General features: G+C 46.3%; 1 protein-coding gene across 1 annotated transcript in view; it reads left to right on the forward strand.

Moving 5' to 3' along the window:
* Positions 1-5,112: 5,112 nt before the first annotated feature.
* DAZAP2 (DAZ associated protein 2) overlaps positions 5,113-17,866 on the forward strand; it is a 42,635-nt gene continuing 29,881 nt past the window's right edge. The window contains exon 1 of the mRNA XM_082248520.1: positions 5,113-5,256. Within this exon, the coding sequence (XP_082104646.1) occupies positions 5,244-5,256 (13 nt within the window). The 5' untranslated portion in view covers positions 5,113-5,243. The remainder of the gene's footprint in view (positions 5,257-17,866) is intronic.

Below are 17,866 nucleotides of genomic sequence, written 5' to 3' on the forward strand. Positions count from 1 at the left end.
TTTGATCACCTGTGTAGTTTTATTTTTATTTATTACGCTATAAAAAAGAGCGACAATTCTGAAAAAAAATATATATATATTTTTTACTTTCTGAAAGTTTCTGCTATATGACATTCCCCAAAAAAATAAAAAATGTTTTTTTTTTCATCATTTTAGGCCAATTTGTATTCTGCTACATATTTTTTGTATAAAAAAATCCCAATAAGCGTATTTTGATTGGTTTGCGCAAAAGTTATCGCATCTACAAACTAGGGGAAAGATTTATATCATTTTTATTTTTTTGTTTACTAGTACTGGCGGCAATCTGCGATTTTTAGCGGGACTGCAACATTGTGGCGGACAGATCAGACCCCTAACTGACATTTTTGACACTTTTAGGGGACTAGTGACATTACTACAGTAAACAGTGCTAAAAATATGCACTGTTACTGTAATAATGACACTGGAAGGGAAGGGGTTAACTCAGGGGCGATCAAAGGGTTAAGTGTGAGCCTAGGGGGTGTTTTCTAACTGTATGGAAGAGGGACTTGTGGAATGAACACAAAACCTGTTATCCTATATAGGATGATCACAGGTGCTCTGTGTTCATTCCAGAGAGAACAACGGTCTGCTGTGTTTACAACAGCAGACCGTCGTTCTCTCTCCACGGGGAGTAATCATGGGTGCCCAGCGACAATCGCGGCCGCCAGCCCTGTGGATCGGCTTTGCCTAATGGGGCAGGGATGCCCCCAGGAGCGCTCCCGCAAACCGTTGTTCATGTTCTCACAGCTGAGTCAGCCTGCCACAGTATATCTGCAGCAGGCAGTCAGCAAGTGGTTAAGGGGGTAAAACCTTCCTGTCCTTAAATGATTAAGGTGGTAATTAAACTCACTTGGTGCCTTATGTGCATTATATTAGCCTCAGAACCTGTGTAATTCATATATGTCAGGGGTGCCAAACTCCATTACCTCGGGGGCCGCATTATCATTATGGTTACCATCAAAGGGCCGGCTGTATCTGTAAGACTATACAATTTCAATCCCCCCCCCCCTAAAACCGCATCAGACAGTGGGTGTGTGGCCAAATTGCAAAAGTGGAAGGATCTTAAAGGGGCAATAAATACCACATGTGTGTTTTATTCTGAGTTCAGAGATGTACAGAGTGCAGTTTCAGGGGTGCCCTATTCCCAGAGTACAGAGGTCAAGGGAGCTCTAGGTACTGAGTGCAGGGTTCAGAGGTGCGTTATGTACAGAGTGCAGCTTTAGGGGTGCCCTATGCACAGAATGCCGAGTTTAGGGGTGCGCTGTGTACAGAGTGCAGGGTTGAGGAGTGTGCTACATACAGAGTGCAGCTTTAGGGGTGCCCTATGCACAGAATGCAGAGTTTAGGGGTGCGCTGTGTACAGAGTGCAGGGTTGAGGAGTGCATTACATACAGAGTGCAGGCTTTAGGGGTGTGCTATGCACAGAATGCAGAGTTTAGGGGTGCGCTGTGTACAGAGTGCAGGGTTGAGGAGTGTGCTACATACAGAGTGCAGCTTTAGAAGTGCCCTATGCACAGAATGCAGAGTTCAGGGGTGCGCTGTGTACAGAGTGCAGGGTTGAGGAGTGCATTACATACAGAGTGCAGCTTTAGGGGTGGCCTATGCACAGAATGCAGAGTTCAGGGGTGCGCTGTGTACAGAGTGCAGGGTTGAGGAGTGTGCTACATACAGAGTGCAGCTTTAGGGGTGCCCTATGCACAGAATGCAGAGTTTATGGGTGCGCTGTGTACAGAGTGCATGGTTGAGGAGTGTGCTACATACAGAGTGCAGCTTTAGGGGTGCCCTATGCACAGAATGCAGAGTTTAGGGGTGCGCTGTGTACAGAGTGCAGGGTTGAGGAGTGTGCTACCTACAGAGTGCAGCTTTAGGGGTGCCCTATGCACAGAATGCAGAGTTCAGGGGTGCGCTGTGTACAGAGTGCAGGGTTGAGGAGTGCATTACATACAGAGTGCAGCTTTAGGGGTGCCCTATGCATTATATTAGCCTCAGAACCTGTGTAATTCATATATGTCAGGGGTGCCAAACTCCATTACCTCGGGGGCCGCATTATCATTATGGTTACCCTCAAAGGGCCGGTTGTATCTGTAAGACTATACAATTTTAATCCCCCCCCCCCCCTAAAACCGCATCAGACAGTGGGTGTGTGGCCAAATTGCAAAAGTGGAAGGATCTTAAAGGGGCAATAAATACCACATGTGTGTTTTATTCTGAGTTCAGAGATGTACAGAGTGCAGTTTCAGGGGTGCCCTATTCCCAGAGTGCAGAGGTCAAGGGAGCTCTAGGTACTGAGTGCAGGGTTCAGAGGTGCGTTATGTACAGAGTGCAGCTTTAGGGGTGCCCTATACACAGAATGCAGAGTTCATGGGCTGCGCTGTGTACGGAGTGCAGGGTTGAGGAGTGCATTACATACAGAGTGCAGGCTGACATTTTTGACACTTTTAGGGGACTAGTGACATTACTACAGTAAACAGTGCTAAAAATATGCACTGTTACTGTAATAATGACACTGGAAGGGAAGGGGTTAACTCAGGGGCGATCAAAGGGTTAAGTGTGAGCCTAGGGGGTGTTTTCTAACTGTATGGAAGAGGGACTTGTGGAATGAACACAAAACCTGTTATCCTATATAGGATGATCACAGGTGCTCTGTGTTCATTCCAGAGAGAACAACGGTCTGCTGTGTTTACAACAGCAGACCGTCGTTCTCTCTCCACGGGGAGTAATCATGGGTGCCCAGCGACAATCGCGGCCGCCAACCCTGTGGATCGGCTTTGCCTAATGGGGCAGGGATGCCCCCAGGAGCGCTCCCGCAAACCGTTGTTCATGTTCTCACAGCTGAGTCAGCCTGCCACAGTATATCTGCAGCAGGCAGTCAGCAAGTGGTTAAGGGGGTAAAACCTTCCTGTCCTTAAATGATTAAGGTGGTAATTAAACTCACTTGGTGCCTTATGTGCATTATATTAGCCTCAGAACCTGTGTAATTCATATATGTCAGGGGTGCCAAACTCCATTACCTCGGGGGCCGCATTATCATTATGGTTACCATCAAAGGGCCGGCTGTATCTGTAAGACTATACAATTTCAATCCCCCCCCCCCTAAAACCGCATCAGACAGTGGGTGTGTGGCCAAATTGCAAAAGTGGAAGGATCTTAAAGGGGCAATAAATACCACATGTGTGTTTTATTCTGAGTTCAGAGATGTACAGAGTGCAGTTTCAGGGGTGCCCTATTCCCAGAGTACAGAGGTCAAGGGAGCTCTAGGTACTGAGTGCAGGGTTCAGAGGTGCGTTATGTACAGAGTGCAGCTTTAGGGGTGCCCTATGCACAGAATGCCGAGTTTAGGGGTGCGCTGTGTACAGAGTGCAGGGTTGAGGAGTGTGCTACATACAGAGTGCAGCTTTAGGGGTGCCCTATGCACAGAATGCAGAGTTTAGGGGTGCGCTGTGTACAGAGTGCAGGGTTGAGGAGTGCATTACATACAGAGTGCAGGCTTTAGGGGTGTGCTATGCACAGAATGCAGAGTTTAGGGGTGCGCTGTGTACAGAGTGCAGGGTTGAGGAGTGTGCTACATACAGAGTGCAGCTTTAGAAGTGCCCTATGCACAGAATGCAGAGTTCAGGGGTGCGCTGTGTACAGAGTGCAGGGTTGAGGAGTGCATTACATACAGAGTGCAGCTTTAGGGGTGGCCTATGCACAGAATGCAGAGTTCAGGGGTGCGCTGTGTACAGAGTGCAGGGTTGAGGAGTGTGCTACATACAGAGTGCAGCTTTAGGGGTGCCCTATGCACAGAATGCAGAGTTTATGGGTGCGCTGTGTACAGAGTGCATGGTTGAGGAGTGTGCTACATACAGAGTGCAGCTTTAGGGGTGCCCTATGCACAGAATGCAGAGTTTAGGGGTGCGCTGTGTACAGAGTGCAGGGTTGAGGAGTGTGCTACCTACAGAGTGCAGCTTTAGGGGTGCCCTATGCACAGAATGCAGAGTTCAGGGGTGCGCTGTGTACAGAGTGCAGGGTTGAGGAGTGCATTACATACAGAGTGCAGCTTTAGGGGTGCCCTATGCATTATATTAGCCTCAGAACCTGTGTAATTCATATATGTCAGGGGTGCCAAACTCCATTACCTCGGGGGCCGCATTATCATTATGGTTACCCTCAAAGGGCCGGTTGTATCTGTAAGACTATACAATTTTAATCCCCCCCCCCCCCCTAAAACCGCATCAGACAGTGGGTGTGTGGCCAAATTGCAAAAGTGGAAGGATCTTAAAGGGGCAATAAATACCACATGTGTGTTTTATTCTGAGTTCAGAGATGTACAGAGTGCAGTTTCAGGGGTGCCCTATTCCCAGAGTGCAGAGGTCAAGGGAGCTCTAGGTACTGAGTGCAGGGTTCAGAGGTGCGTTATGTACAGAGTGCAGCTTTAGGGGTGCCCTATACACAGAATGCAGAGTTCATGGGCTGCGCTGTGTACGGAGTGCAGGGTTGAGGAGTGCATTACATACAGAGTGCAGGCTTTAGGGGTGCCCTATGCACAGAATGCAGAGTTCAGGGCTGCGCTGTGTACGGAGTGCAGGGTTGAGGAGTGCATTACATACAGAGTGCAGGCTTTAGGGGTGTGCTATGCACTGTGTGCTAGGTTTAGCTCTCTTTCACATGCTTTCTAAATCTAACTTCTGGCTATAAAAATTGCCCTGCATCCAAGGGCCAAAATAGGCCCGCGGGCCTTGTGTTTGACACATGTGATATATGTCCTGGATTAAAGGGATGAAGAGACAACCCTTATATGCAGGCGGGTGGGAAAAGCTAACACACACTCCCACATCCCCAGGGAAACCCCAGTGTAGGAAACTGAGATGCTGCTAGTATAGGAAGAGGTTCTAACAATATTTGTAGGACTTCTAGCGATGAGGGGTTAATTCATGCAAGATCATCATCTCTGCCCCTTCATGGCCACTGGAGCAGGAGAGCGGGGACGCGCAAACAAAGAAGTGCGCGCGCTCAGCGTGGGAAGACAGCGGCGTACACGTGCACGTGTGGAGGAGGGATTCTTGCTGTTCCACGCACGGCCTGCAGGGGGTGATACTCTTCGCAGCCGCTTGTTGCGAATATCTTGCCTCTGTAGTGAGTAGAGCGCACAACCAGGAAGTGGACAGAAGCGGAAGTGGAATCATCACCAACAACAACACGGAAAAACACAGAGACGCTGTAATCTTAGCCGCACCGTAGGCATGAATAATAAAGGCGAGTATGGGCCTGGCGGGCTTCAGTGAGAGGAATACGAGGAGGGAGGGGGGTTACTGCCACCTCTGTGCGGGGCGGGAGGGTGAGCCCGGGGTGCGGGTTTGGGGTGTCTGGGAAGGGGCACTTATGTAAGCTAGGAAGGTGGGGACGGGAACGGAATAGGCTGCCTTGGCTCATAGGCGTCCCGACAGTATACCGGAGTACGAGGAGCTCGAGCTGTGCAGGCCGGAGTCGGCTCCCAGCATGCTTTGCGGCCATCCGCCCCCACACTGCTACATGCACCTGCAGGGAGGCGAGCTGTCCGGGGTGCTGCACTGTGCGGGGCAATGGACACCCCTCCACCTGGGGGAGCACACAGAGCCTGTCCTACACCAGGATGACATGTCAGCTCTACAGGCCATGGAGTAGAATTGTGTGTGTCTGCACTTTACACCAATCAGCCATAACATTATGACCACCCATTGAGACATGGACTTCATTAGACCTCTGTAGGTATGCTGTGCTATCTGGCACCAAGCCGTGTCTCCATGTATGCACATTACACCAATCAGCCATAACATTATGACCCACTATTGAGACATGGACTCCATTAGACCTCTGTAGGTATGCTGTGCTATCTGGCACCAAGCCGTGTCTCCATGTATGCACGTTACACCAATCAGCCTTAACATTATGACCACCCATCGAGACATGGATTCCAGTAGACCTCTATAGGTATGCTGTGTTATCTGGCACCAAGCCGTGTCTTCATGTCTGCACTTTACACCAATCAGCCTTAACATTATGACCGCCCACCATATCCCATGGAGACATGGACTCCACTAGACCTCAAAGGGTATGCTTTGCTATCTGGCACCAAGCTGTCATTAACAGAACAAGTCCTGTAAGGTGTGAGGTGCGGCCTCCATGAATTAGGCTTTTTTTTCTAGCACATCCTACAGATGCTGCATTGGATTGAGATTTGGGGGCCAAGTCAACACCTCAAACTCCCTTTTGTGTTCCTCGAACCATTCTTGAATTCAGCAGACCAGGTCACCTTCCTTTGGTCTCGTAGTTCAGTTCTGATGGCCACATGCCCATTGTAGGAGCTTTTTGGATGTGGACAGGAGTCAGCATGGGCACCCTAACTGTTTTTCCCATACACTGACACCCTTCAGTAACAACCAGAATTTACTTTTTCATTATTTTAATCTACAGTAGCTCTTCTATTAGTTCAGACTACACAGGCCAGGTTTTGCTCCACATGTACATCAGTGAGCTGTGGCCACCCATGACCCTGTTGCTGGTTCACATTTTTCTTTTTTGGACCCCTTTTGATGGGTCCTGACCACTGCAGACTGGGGACATCCCACATGAGCTGCAGTTCAGAGTTGCTCTGACCTGGTTTTTCAGCTATTACAATTTTGCCCTTGTCAAAGTTGCTCAAATGCCTACCTTTGCTAATTTTTTTCCCGCTTTCATTACAGTATATTTCAGGGACAACATGTTTATGAGCTGCCTAAAAGATCCCACATACTTTCATTGTAATAAAATAACTGTTGCTCACTATCTCAGTGATCACAATGTTTTGGCTGATCAATGTATATACCATGGTGATGGGCTTTTGTCGGCAGCTGATTAACTCCCATTAAGAGCAAGGCCACTTAGATAGCAGTTGTTTCCTGTGTGCCCTGTTCTCACCACAACACTGGTGGTATGTGCTGTAAATTGCCGACACCATGTACTGAATCAGATTGCACCACAGATCACACCCGCAATGCACTGCTGTGCGGAGACCAGGAAGTAAGAGTAAATTTGTTACGCTTCAATGAAGTTCTAAAAATAAAAGGTAAAACAGGGCTTTGCCCTGAAACAGTGCACCTCACCTCTCCCCCACCTTTGGCATGTTAGGCAGCAGCCCACGTGATAAAACGTGTAGTTGTACAATTTCCATTAGAGCTAACAAAACTATGTAATATCAGGACATACCTAAGTAATCTGTTCCGTTAGTATCCAGTTAGTATCCAGTCAGGCAGGGCTCTGCCCTACATAAATGATGGTAGGTCTAAATCCTCTTACACACTACTAAAAACGGACAGCTCAGGTCGGAGCCGCTATACTAACGATCCAATGTCAGTACAGCCATCTCCCCATATTCATGACTGTTGGCCGGTTTCTATTGAACCAGCTGATGCCATCGGATGTTCATCCTTTGTGTATTGGCTTTAGGCTGGCCATGTGCACACTGCAATCTGATTGTACAGTTTCATTTACATTTACCAATACTGTAAAATGAGGAGTGGACAAACCTATCCAATTCATTTCTATCTAAATTCACAGGCCTTTGCATTACATAGTTGTTGGTCTATTTAAAGGCAATTGTACAATCAGATTATGTAGGGTATAGTCACCTTAAGAGCCGGTCCACACTAGCGCGACTTGTCAGGTGACTTGTCAGCCTGACAAGTCGCGGTCCATTGAGTAGTACAGGACCCATTCTAATAGGAGCGACACAAGTCGCTCCGACTTAGAAAAAGGGTCCTGTACTACTTCGGGGCGACCTCGCAGCGACTTGCATAGACTTCCATTATGTGAAGTCCCTGCAAGTCGCTCCGAAGTCGTGGTGCATGGGAATGCACAAGTCGCCCCAGAAGTAGTAAGGAGTCGTGTTGCCTTAGTGTGAACCGACTCTAAGGGTCACTGTACATGTTACATTCTGACCATATATTGCTTGTACAATCAACTTTAGCTTTGCCAAAGCTATGTAATATAATGACCTAGCTAAGCTAGCTAGTCAGGGAGTCCCTTGCATTACATAGTTGTTGGTAGATCTACAGGTGATTTTATAGTGTATGCTGCCCACACATGATTCGATTTTATTACCTGATCAATGAGCAATCCAGTCAAAATGATATAATTCACAAACAATTTGAATAGACATATCTTTTAATCAATTCAGATTCAGTTTAGATCAAATTTGATTTAACAAGGTTAATTGGTCAGGGTGGAAAATATCAATCATGTTGTATTGCAAGCACTGAGCTACTTTTTTCACAGATTCAGTCGTGTTTCATTCAAGCAGGTTATGAGATTGCAGTATGAAAACAGAGCGGTGATTGATATCTTACGATCCTATCTTCAAACTATCAATTGAAAGCCACTTCCTATTGTGTGGCATATCAGTCAAATGGGTTGTCAACTATAAACTGATTATTGCTATCAGGAGAAGTGTGTATGACCATTATAAAACCGGAGCAGCTGTGTATGGTAACAAATCCGTTTGTAGCTTTCATTTTCAAAGCCCAATTGAAGAAGCTGATGCTTGTGGCAGCTTGGTAATGAAGTACAGCTTCACCAGATTCCGTCTGCTCAAGTTTTAGTCCATTCCCCCAGAATTGTGCTTTAGTAAACAGCTGATTTGACCAGGCCCCTACACTGCTCAAAAAAATGGAAGGAACACTTTCTAATCGGAGTATAGCATCAAGTCAGTTAAACTCCTGGGATATTGTTCTGGTCAGTTAAGTAGCAGAGGGGGTTTTTAATCAGTTTCAGCTGCTTTGGTGGTAATTAACAGGTGCACTAAATGAGCAACAATGAGAGGACTTCCAAAACAGGAATGGTTTTACAGGTGGAGGCCACTGACATTTCTTAATCTTTTCTGATTGTTTTGCATTTGGCTAGGGTCATTGTCACTACTGGTTGCATGAGGCGATACCTGGATCCTATAGAGGTTTTACATGCAGTCCAACTCCTCCAGGAGGACACATCAATACGTGCAATTGCCAGAAGGTTTGCCGTGTCTCCAGCACAGTGTCAAGAGCATAGAGGAGATTCCAGGAGACAGGCAGTTACTCTAGGAGAGCTGGACATGGCCAAAGAAGGTCCTTAATGGCATTTGCCATTGAATACCAGATATAGCAGGTCCGTCACTGGTGCCCTTTGCTTTTCAGATGAAAGAAGGTTCAACCTGAGCACGTGATGGACATGAAAGGGCCTGGAGAAGCCACAGAGAACATTATGCTGCCTGTAAAATTGTTCACGATGACTGGTTTGGTGGTGGGTCAGTGATGGTTGGTGGAGGCATATCCATGGAGGGACGCACAGACCCCCTACAGGCTAGACAATGGTACCCTAAATGCCATTAGGCATTGGAATGAAATCCTTGGACCCATTGTTAGACCCTATACTGGTGCAGTGGGTCCTGGGTACCTCCTGGTGCACGACAATGCTCGGCCTCTTGTGGAGAGTGTATGCAACAAGTTCCTGGAGGATGAAGGAATTGATACCATTGAATGGCCCCCACGCTCGCCTGATCTAAATCCAATGGAACACCTCTGGGACATTATGTTTCGGTCCATTCGATGCTGCCAGGTTGCACCTCAATCTGTTCAGGAGCTCAGTGATGTCCTGGTCCAGATTTAGGAGGAAATACCTCAGGACACCATCGCCTCATTAGGAGCATGTCCCAAAGTTGTCAGGCATGCGTACAAGCACATGGGGGCCATACAAACTACTGAGTACCATTTTTGAGTTGCTGCAATGAAATTTCAGTAAAATGGACTAGCCTGCTGCATCATTTTTTTCACTTTGATTTTTGGGGTGTCTTTGAATTCAGCCCTCTGTAGGTTGATAATTTTCATTTCCATCAAACAATGTGGCATCCTTTCGTTCTGAACACATTACTTAGTCCATATTGGTAAGTGCCGGTTCACACTATAGCGATTGTCAGACATCGCGCGGGATTCGCACTGCACTGCTATGCAAATCACAGCAGTTTGCATATGGTAACGTGAACTGCCTGCAAGTCAGGTGCAATGCGGGAACTCGCAGTGGATTTACAGAGTTCCCACATCGTACCAATGTAAACCGGCATTTAGAAAAATCGGGTGCTTCCCTTGAAAAGTTCTTATAGACATTTCTATATGTCAGGATAGGTCTTTTGCATTACTGACTCAGAAAAAGTATAAAGGTTGGGATTTTGTGTCAGATGGTGAGCATTGTAGCCAGGAAACTAGGGGTTTTAAAAAGAAGTTGGCAACAGCAGTTTTGTTTCCTACTTAGACAGATTCACTCCAAACTGGTAGCGCGCAAAAATGAAAGTTGGTACAATCTTTTTGACCATTTGTATTGGGTAGTCATGGCACAAAACAGCAAAAACCACTCTGGGCATCAAAAAATGACCCTCTCAGTGCTTCTCCAGCCACGGCAAGGGTTAAATGCCCGTAAAGTCTTGGGATAGAGGAAGGTGGTGTAATAGTTGCCAAATAGGCCTGCATTTGTACCTTTATTACACTGAGGGCCTGCCCACAAGTCAGAGTAAGGAATTAGGGTATTACAGCCTCTTTTCATACTCCCTTAACAATTCTCTTACCATCGCAGTGCCCCACGGCAAGTTTTCTTATTTTTTTACAGTTAGACTTTTCTGGGTAGGTTTCCATTCCTCCCGGTTTCCAGTAGCATGAGTATAGAATTAAATGTCATTATTGACTTGGTGTATGTATAGCCAAACGTGTTGAGGTTAACTGCTATTTCTAAAAGTTTGGGGTAATGTTGGTATATTGTTTCGGACCATACCAAGTACTATGCTGAATAACATTTTGTTAATTTTATATAGTTTTTTTTTTGGGTGCCTAAAAAAATCCCATCCTCTTTCTATACATTATTATTCATATTTAGTGATGTGGCACTTAAACTACTTATATTCTGGATCTACTGTATAATATAGCCAAAGCTTTCTTTCTTTTTTTATATAGGGTAAGTATGGATGAGAATCCCTGTTGAGATTTTATTGCAGTCTGTGTCCCTGCTAGGTAGTGTGACTGATTTGAATAGTTCCATTGCTGACAATAGGGTGCGACTTGTCATGCAATTTGACCTGTCAAATAGCATGACAAGTTAACAGGTGTGAATGGGGGCTAAATATACCATGTGCAAGAAAGTCACCTTGTTACATTTTCCTTTAAACTTCCAAATGTCCATCGCATATTGCTTATAATTAGAATTGAATTAGCTTACTGGGCTGACCGTTTCTGAAATGGCAGCCTGTGTCAAATATACAGTTCTAAGTGCTAAACAGAGTGCCTCTGCTTTCAGGGTAGGGATTGACCAGCATGTAAATGACATCAAGGACAGCTGGAATTTCAGAAGCCATTCAAGTTTAAAGCATGTGACAAAGCTTGCAGACTGACAACACACTGATTTTCAGGCTTGTATTGTATAGACTCCCATCCAGAGCTCATTTAAACACTTGGAAATGTATAGAACGTAGCTGGGAACTATAAAAAAAAACTGTAGTGCCCCTAAATTATTGCTGCTGTGTCGAAGTAAAAATATCTTTATAGTGTCTTATAGCAGAACTCTAGATCTCAAATCTTACCCTATTTTACCCCAGATTCTGAAGGTGGGAGTTTATCTATTATGCATACTAACTGATTTCTGCTTGCTTAAAGTGGTATAAGTCCCGGTTCACACTAGGGCGACCTGTGAGGCGACCTGGTCGCCTCACAGGTCGCCTCCCATAGGGAAGCTGCGGACCCGTTCTAATAGGAGCGACACAAGTCGCTCCGACCTAGAAAAAGGGTCCGGAGCTTCTTTGCGGCGACCAGGAGGCAACCCCCATAAACTTCAATGTTATGAAGTCCATGGCGGCCGCTCCGAGGTCGCGGCGCGCTGCTCGCACCGCGACCTCGGAGGTCGCGGTGCGAAGTAGCGTCGCCCCTATGTGAACGGGGCCTAAGGGTTTGGCTTTAAAAAAATCCAAAACAAAAACAAACATGTCATACTTGCCTGCTCTGTGTAATGGTTTTGCACAGAGCAGCCCTTATCCTCTTCGTCTCAGGTCTCCGGTTGGTGCTTCTCCCCCTTGGCCAGTACCCCCCAATAGCAAGCCGCTTTCTATGGGGGCACTGGTAGGTGCTTGCTCCTGAGCTGTGGGCTATGTTAGTAGGCTGTGTCCATCAGATACATAGAACTGCGGCTCAGCCCTGCCCCTGCTCTTTCCTCATTGGCTCACTGGCTGTGATTGACATCAGTGGGAGCCAATGACAGTCAATGGGAAGAGGGAGTCCTGGGACAGCCGAGGCTCTCGTGCACATCACTGGGTCGAGAGGGGGCTCGGGTAAGTGGGCCATGGGGGAGCAGCACACACGTTTCTTTTTACGTTCATGCATAGAATGAATGAAAGGTAAAAAAACAGCCTTTACAACCACTTTAAAAGCTGAAATTTAGCCTTAAAAATTATTCTCTAGCTTTTTGAGGTAACTAGAATAAAGGATATCCCACATCATGCAGGCTGCTGAATTCTGTAGAAATTTTCACTTCAGGGTTGCCCCGTCCTCTTCCTGCTGCTGAACATCCGGCGCTGTGGGGAATAATCGTTTCAGGTCTGCTGTGAAAAAGTTCCTGGCAGGGACCCTCCCACCTCCTCCTTTTTATTGGGAAATATTTTTTCCTTACTTTCACTACCTGGTATGCGATCTGTGAATGGGGAAGGGAATCCTGTTACCCACCAGCATTTCCCCCATTCACAGATTGTGTTACATGCATTGATAGCAAAGAGAGAACATTTCTATATGGAAGGGTCCTGGATGGAACTTTTGCACAACAGCTTCACAGATGACCTGAGAGGAAACTCAGACACAAAAAGTGGCATCCCGGTGTGAAGATTTCTGCAGGATCCAGCTGCCTGCACAATGGAGGACAAACTTCATCATAGGCAAGTTGGCTTACTAAATCTTTATAGAAAATGACTAATCTTTAGCTTTAAAGGCAGGCTTTATGTGACTTGCTGTAGTGTTAATGCATAGTAAGGAAAGCTCACAGTGTGCAGTGAAATTGATATGAGCAATTTTAGTAAAGTGAAAGAGCCTGTACACCTGTGGAAGAGGGAAGGGAAGTCTGGAGTCAGTTTTATAGGGAAACTTTATTCCATAATAAACTTGAATTGGAGAGCAAACATTACAAAATCCACAGTATGTCCATTTGTACCTTGCTTTAATTTAGTTTAAAGGGTAAGTCCACTTTCATGGGAAAGAAAATTGCACATAAAAAAAATATAGCCCATACAATTGTAATTATATAGGTCAATTTTAATTGAATGTTAAGAATGACCATTCAATCTGCAGCACTGTAGTTTTTTGTAAAATGCAGAGAAATATGGCTACCTGGGGGGAAGGGGGCGTTCTGTACATGCGCGGTGTACAGAATGCCCCCTAAAAATGTAATTTCCTGCTTGTCCTGATGCATTTATTGATTTTCTCAGAAGTCTGCAAATTAGATTTTTGGCCATCCCCTGCAACAAAAATATCATTTTTGGTGAGATACTCCCAAAGGGAAAATCTAATGGGATGCAGACTCTGTAACACAAACAGCTATTTCTTCAGAATAACAGAAGGTAGGAATCTGCAATAAAATTTGTTAAAATCCTTTCAATGTACATACATCACTCGGAGGGGAAAGTTGTTTTCTCAACCGAAATGGAGTTATTTTTAAACTTTGTTTCTGGGCCTGATGGCTAAGCTGAAGCTAGGCTTTAAAGCGGTAGTATCCCGCTTTTTGACACTTTTACCTACAGGTAAGCCTATAATAAGGCTTACCTGTAGGTACAAATAATATCTCCTAAACCGGCACGGTTTAGGAGATATTTACAGTGCATGCAGCCGCTCGCGCGAGCGGCGCATGCGCTCTGAAGGTCCGGGGGGACCTTCAATTAAGTTGCCGGGAGCTTGCCGGAAAAATCACTCCCGCGCGCATGCGCTGGAGTGACGTCATCGCGGCTCCGGCCAATCATCGCGCCGGAGCCGTCTCTTCCGGTCAATCAGCGCGCCGGAGCCGCCGAACCCGGAAGAGACGACGAGGGATCATGGCAGCGTCCGCAGCGATGTCCGGGGGTCCGTGTCGGGGCTTCGTTCTAAGGTAAGTTACACATAATGGGCTAGTATGCGATGCATACTAGCTCATTATGCCTTTGTCTTGCAGGTTTTTTTTTTTTATAGGGTTTACAACCGCTTTAATGTGTAATAAATATAATGGGCATGCTATGATGTCTTGGGTATGGCTTAAAAAAAGTTAAAAACAAAAGTATAGGTTCAATGTGATCACTGCCAGTCAGCTGAAGCTGTGCCCCAACTTTATGTATTCAAGACTGATTCATTATTTATTCCACATAATTATGACTATAAGTTAAAGAAGAATTAAAGGCACTTTTTTTTTTTGTTCTGGATAGAGTACAAAACGGTTTTAACACCTGTCAGATTTGTTTCGCCATCTGTGTCCCATTGGTGAGATTTACCTTCACTTTCTGTCCCATGGCCAAAACAGAAAAGGGAGAGAGAACCCCTGCTTGTCACTGAACTAGTCTTCATTGGATCATTTCCCCTGTATTACTGTTCTAGGGACAGTCCAGAAAGTGGGATTTTCTTTTACTTTCCGTGGCAACAGGGTGGGCACAGAAAGCAATAAAAACCAGACAGGTGTACTAATCCCTCTCCTCTCTATCCAAAAAAAACATTTTGCCTTTAGTTGTATATTAACCACTTAAGACCAAGCCTATTTCTGACACATGTTGTTTACAGGTTAAAATCAGTATTTTTTGTTAGAAAATTACTTAGAACCCTCAAACATTTTATATATGTTTTTGCTAAAAAAAAAGACTCTGGAAAATAAAATGGTGGTCATTGCAATATTTTTGTCATGCGGTATTTGCACAGTAGTCTTTCAAACTCCAATTTTTTTTGTTGGAAAAAATTCATTTCACTGAATTAAAAAAAATAAACGGTAAAGTTAGCCCAATTTTTTTGTATATTGTGAAAGATGTCAGGTTGAGTAAATAGATACCTAACCTGTTGCAGTTTAGAATTGCGCACACTCGTGGAACGGCGACAAACTACAGTCTGACGATCATGGCGATACCTCACATATGTGATTTGAACACTGTTTTCATTTTTGGGGGTGTGACTTACGTATGCGTTTTTTTTTTTTTGTTGCTTGAGTCACGGGGACAGGGGCGCTTTTATTTTTTTTCATTTTATTTTATACTGTTTAAAAAACAAAAAAAAAAACTGATCACATTTTTTGCTGTCACAAGAAATGTAAACATCCCTTGTGACAGTACTAGGCAGTGACAGGTACTCTATATGGAGGGATCTGGGGTCCACTGCACTTTAAAGTATTTAAAATGCATAAATCTGTATTTTTTTGAATACTCACACTTTTTTTAAATCGGTTCCATTGGCATCCGAGCAAAACCGGAAGTGACATAGTGACGTCGCTTCCAGGTTACAGGATCGGAGACCCGATCAAAGCCGAACTCAGCTTCATTCGGGACTCCAACCAGACGGCGGTCATGCCGGCTGGATGCTCGAGTCTCCTGGTGGGACGGGAGACCCAGGCGGAGCCGGGGGGGGGGGGGGTTTGTGCGTCCCCTCCGGCTCACTGGAATATAGGCCAAATGGCTGCTGAGCTGCATTGGTTGGTATCTCCTGAAAGCAGACCGCCGGCTCTTAAAAAAAAAAAAAAAAAAAAAAAAGGTACCGGGTCTGCAGCTGCAGGCATCATCCCGGTACAACCACGTCTTCAAGCCAACGTACAGCTACGTCGCTTTGCGGGAAGTGAATAATTACTTGATTTTGTTTTGGGATCCAAGAAATCTGGAGGGTAATCATCACCTTGTAAATTAATCTAGAGAATCTATAATATTCACTTCATATATATTTGCTGACTGCTGATATGCAAGTTGCTTTAAAATGTTACTAAACCCACAACAGTAAAATCTGTCTATAGTTGCAGAATAGCATGCTTGTTATAATCACTAAAGTGATTAATCCTCTGCACTGTGTAAACCTGTATGCACAGATCCTCCCCCTCCTGCAAGTTCACTGTAGACAAGTCCAGATAAGCACAGTAAGTGTAGTTCAGCTGCACATGCTCAGTTTTGTCTCTATTGCTCAGAGAATACTTCCTGGTTTTAGCTGAGCTATTCAGGTCAGATGGTATTAACATCACACATATGGGCAGTGATGGTAGTAACTGCGTTTAAGTAAACGGCGTTACTTAACGCAGTTACTTTTGAGGGTAACGAGTAATCTATCTGATTACCCGTTCCCTCCCTGGAACGCCGTTGCCCCTACTTTCGGCTGCGTTACTGCAATTATCTACCGCCACCAGATGGCAGTAGATGTAATTGTAATTTCCCCTCTCCTCTATGACCGCTGTCTGCGGCACAGGAAAGAGAAGAGGAGGAGACTCGGACAAGGAGACACGAGGGAATCGGCAGTACACCGGTGTGAAAATCGATCTCCCAGAGAGAAGCGGTCTGCATGCGCAGGATTTACCGAACAAGCCAAGCCCGATTATACCTTGTTATGATTAACCCATTATGAGATCGATGATGGCTGCAGAGGGGCGGAGATGATGGCTACAGCTGTGGAGGGGGAGATGACGGGGAGATGCACTGCTCTGGCAGAACCTGCCTGGCTACATGTATATCCATGGAGGGTCCTGCAAACATCAGGAGTTGGGGGTTGCCATCCACCATAAGGCAACTAACTCCCATCCCACTACTAAACAGGCCCAACGCACACTCATCTGCAGTCCCCCCCCAGAGCAGTGCATCTCCCCGTACTCCACACCGCAGCTCCGTAGCATGAAAAACGATCTGCCTCCTCCCGCTGTATTCATCTCCGTAGTTTGCAGGACCCTCCATGGATAGATATGTAGCCAGGCAGGTTCTGCCAGAGCTGTGCATCTCCCCATCATCTCTGCCTCCGCAGCTGTAGCCATCATCTCCGCCCCTCTGCAGCCATCATCTCATAATGGGTATAAGCGGGCTCGGCGCTCGGCTTGTTCGGTGGAAATCCTGCGCATTTGCTTCTCTCTGGGAGATCGATTTTTCACGCTACACCGGTTCACACTAGGTCGCTCCGACTTCGGGGGCGACCTGAGAGGCAGAGAGCACAGCGCGCCAGCCCCAGGAGGAGGACGGAGCCAGACGGACCCGGACAGTGTGCAAGTGCCTGCCAGGCCACACCAACTCCAGCAGCCAGCCCAGCACAGCAGGTACCAAAAAAAAAAACCTCAGTCAGGACTCAGACCGCCACCCCCAGTGTGCCACACCGCCGCCACCCCCAGTGTGCCACACCGCCGCCACCCCCAGTGTGCCACACCGCCGCCACCCCCAGTGTGCCACACCGCCGCCACCCCCAGTGTGCCACACCGCCGCCACCCCCAGTGTGCCACACCGCCGCCACCCCCAGTGTGCCACACCGCCGCCACCCCCAGTGTGCCACACCGCCGCCACCACCAGTGTGCCACACCGCCGCCACCACCAGTGTGCCACACCGCCGCCACCACCAGTGTGCCACACCACCAACAGCCAGCCACTCCAGGCAGCAGGTACCAAAAAACAAAACAAAATACAGTTACTCACAGTCAGGAGGACTCAGGACTGAGACCTCCACAGTGTGCCACACCGCCACAACTATTAAAGATCTTTTAGAACGTAATTGCATTATAGAATAATTAAAAAAGTCGCAGTTACTTTGCTGAGTAACTAATTACCTTTTCAATGTGGTAACTGAGTCACTAACTCAATTACTTTTTGGGAGAAGTAATTTGTAACTGTAACTAATTACTT

The sequence above is a fragment of the Pelophylax lessonae genome (assembly GCF_965119305.1).
Source record: "Pelophylax lessonae genome assembly, chromosome: 2".
NCBI classification, from domain to species: domain Eukaryota; kingdom Metazoa; phylum Chordata; class Amphibia; order Anura; family Ranidae; genus Pelophylax; species Pelophylax lessonae.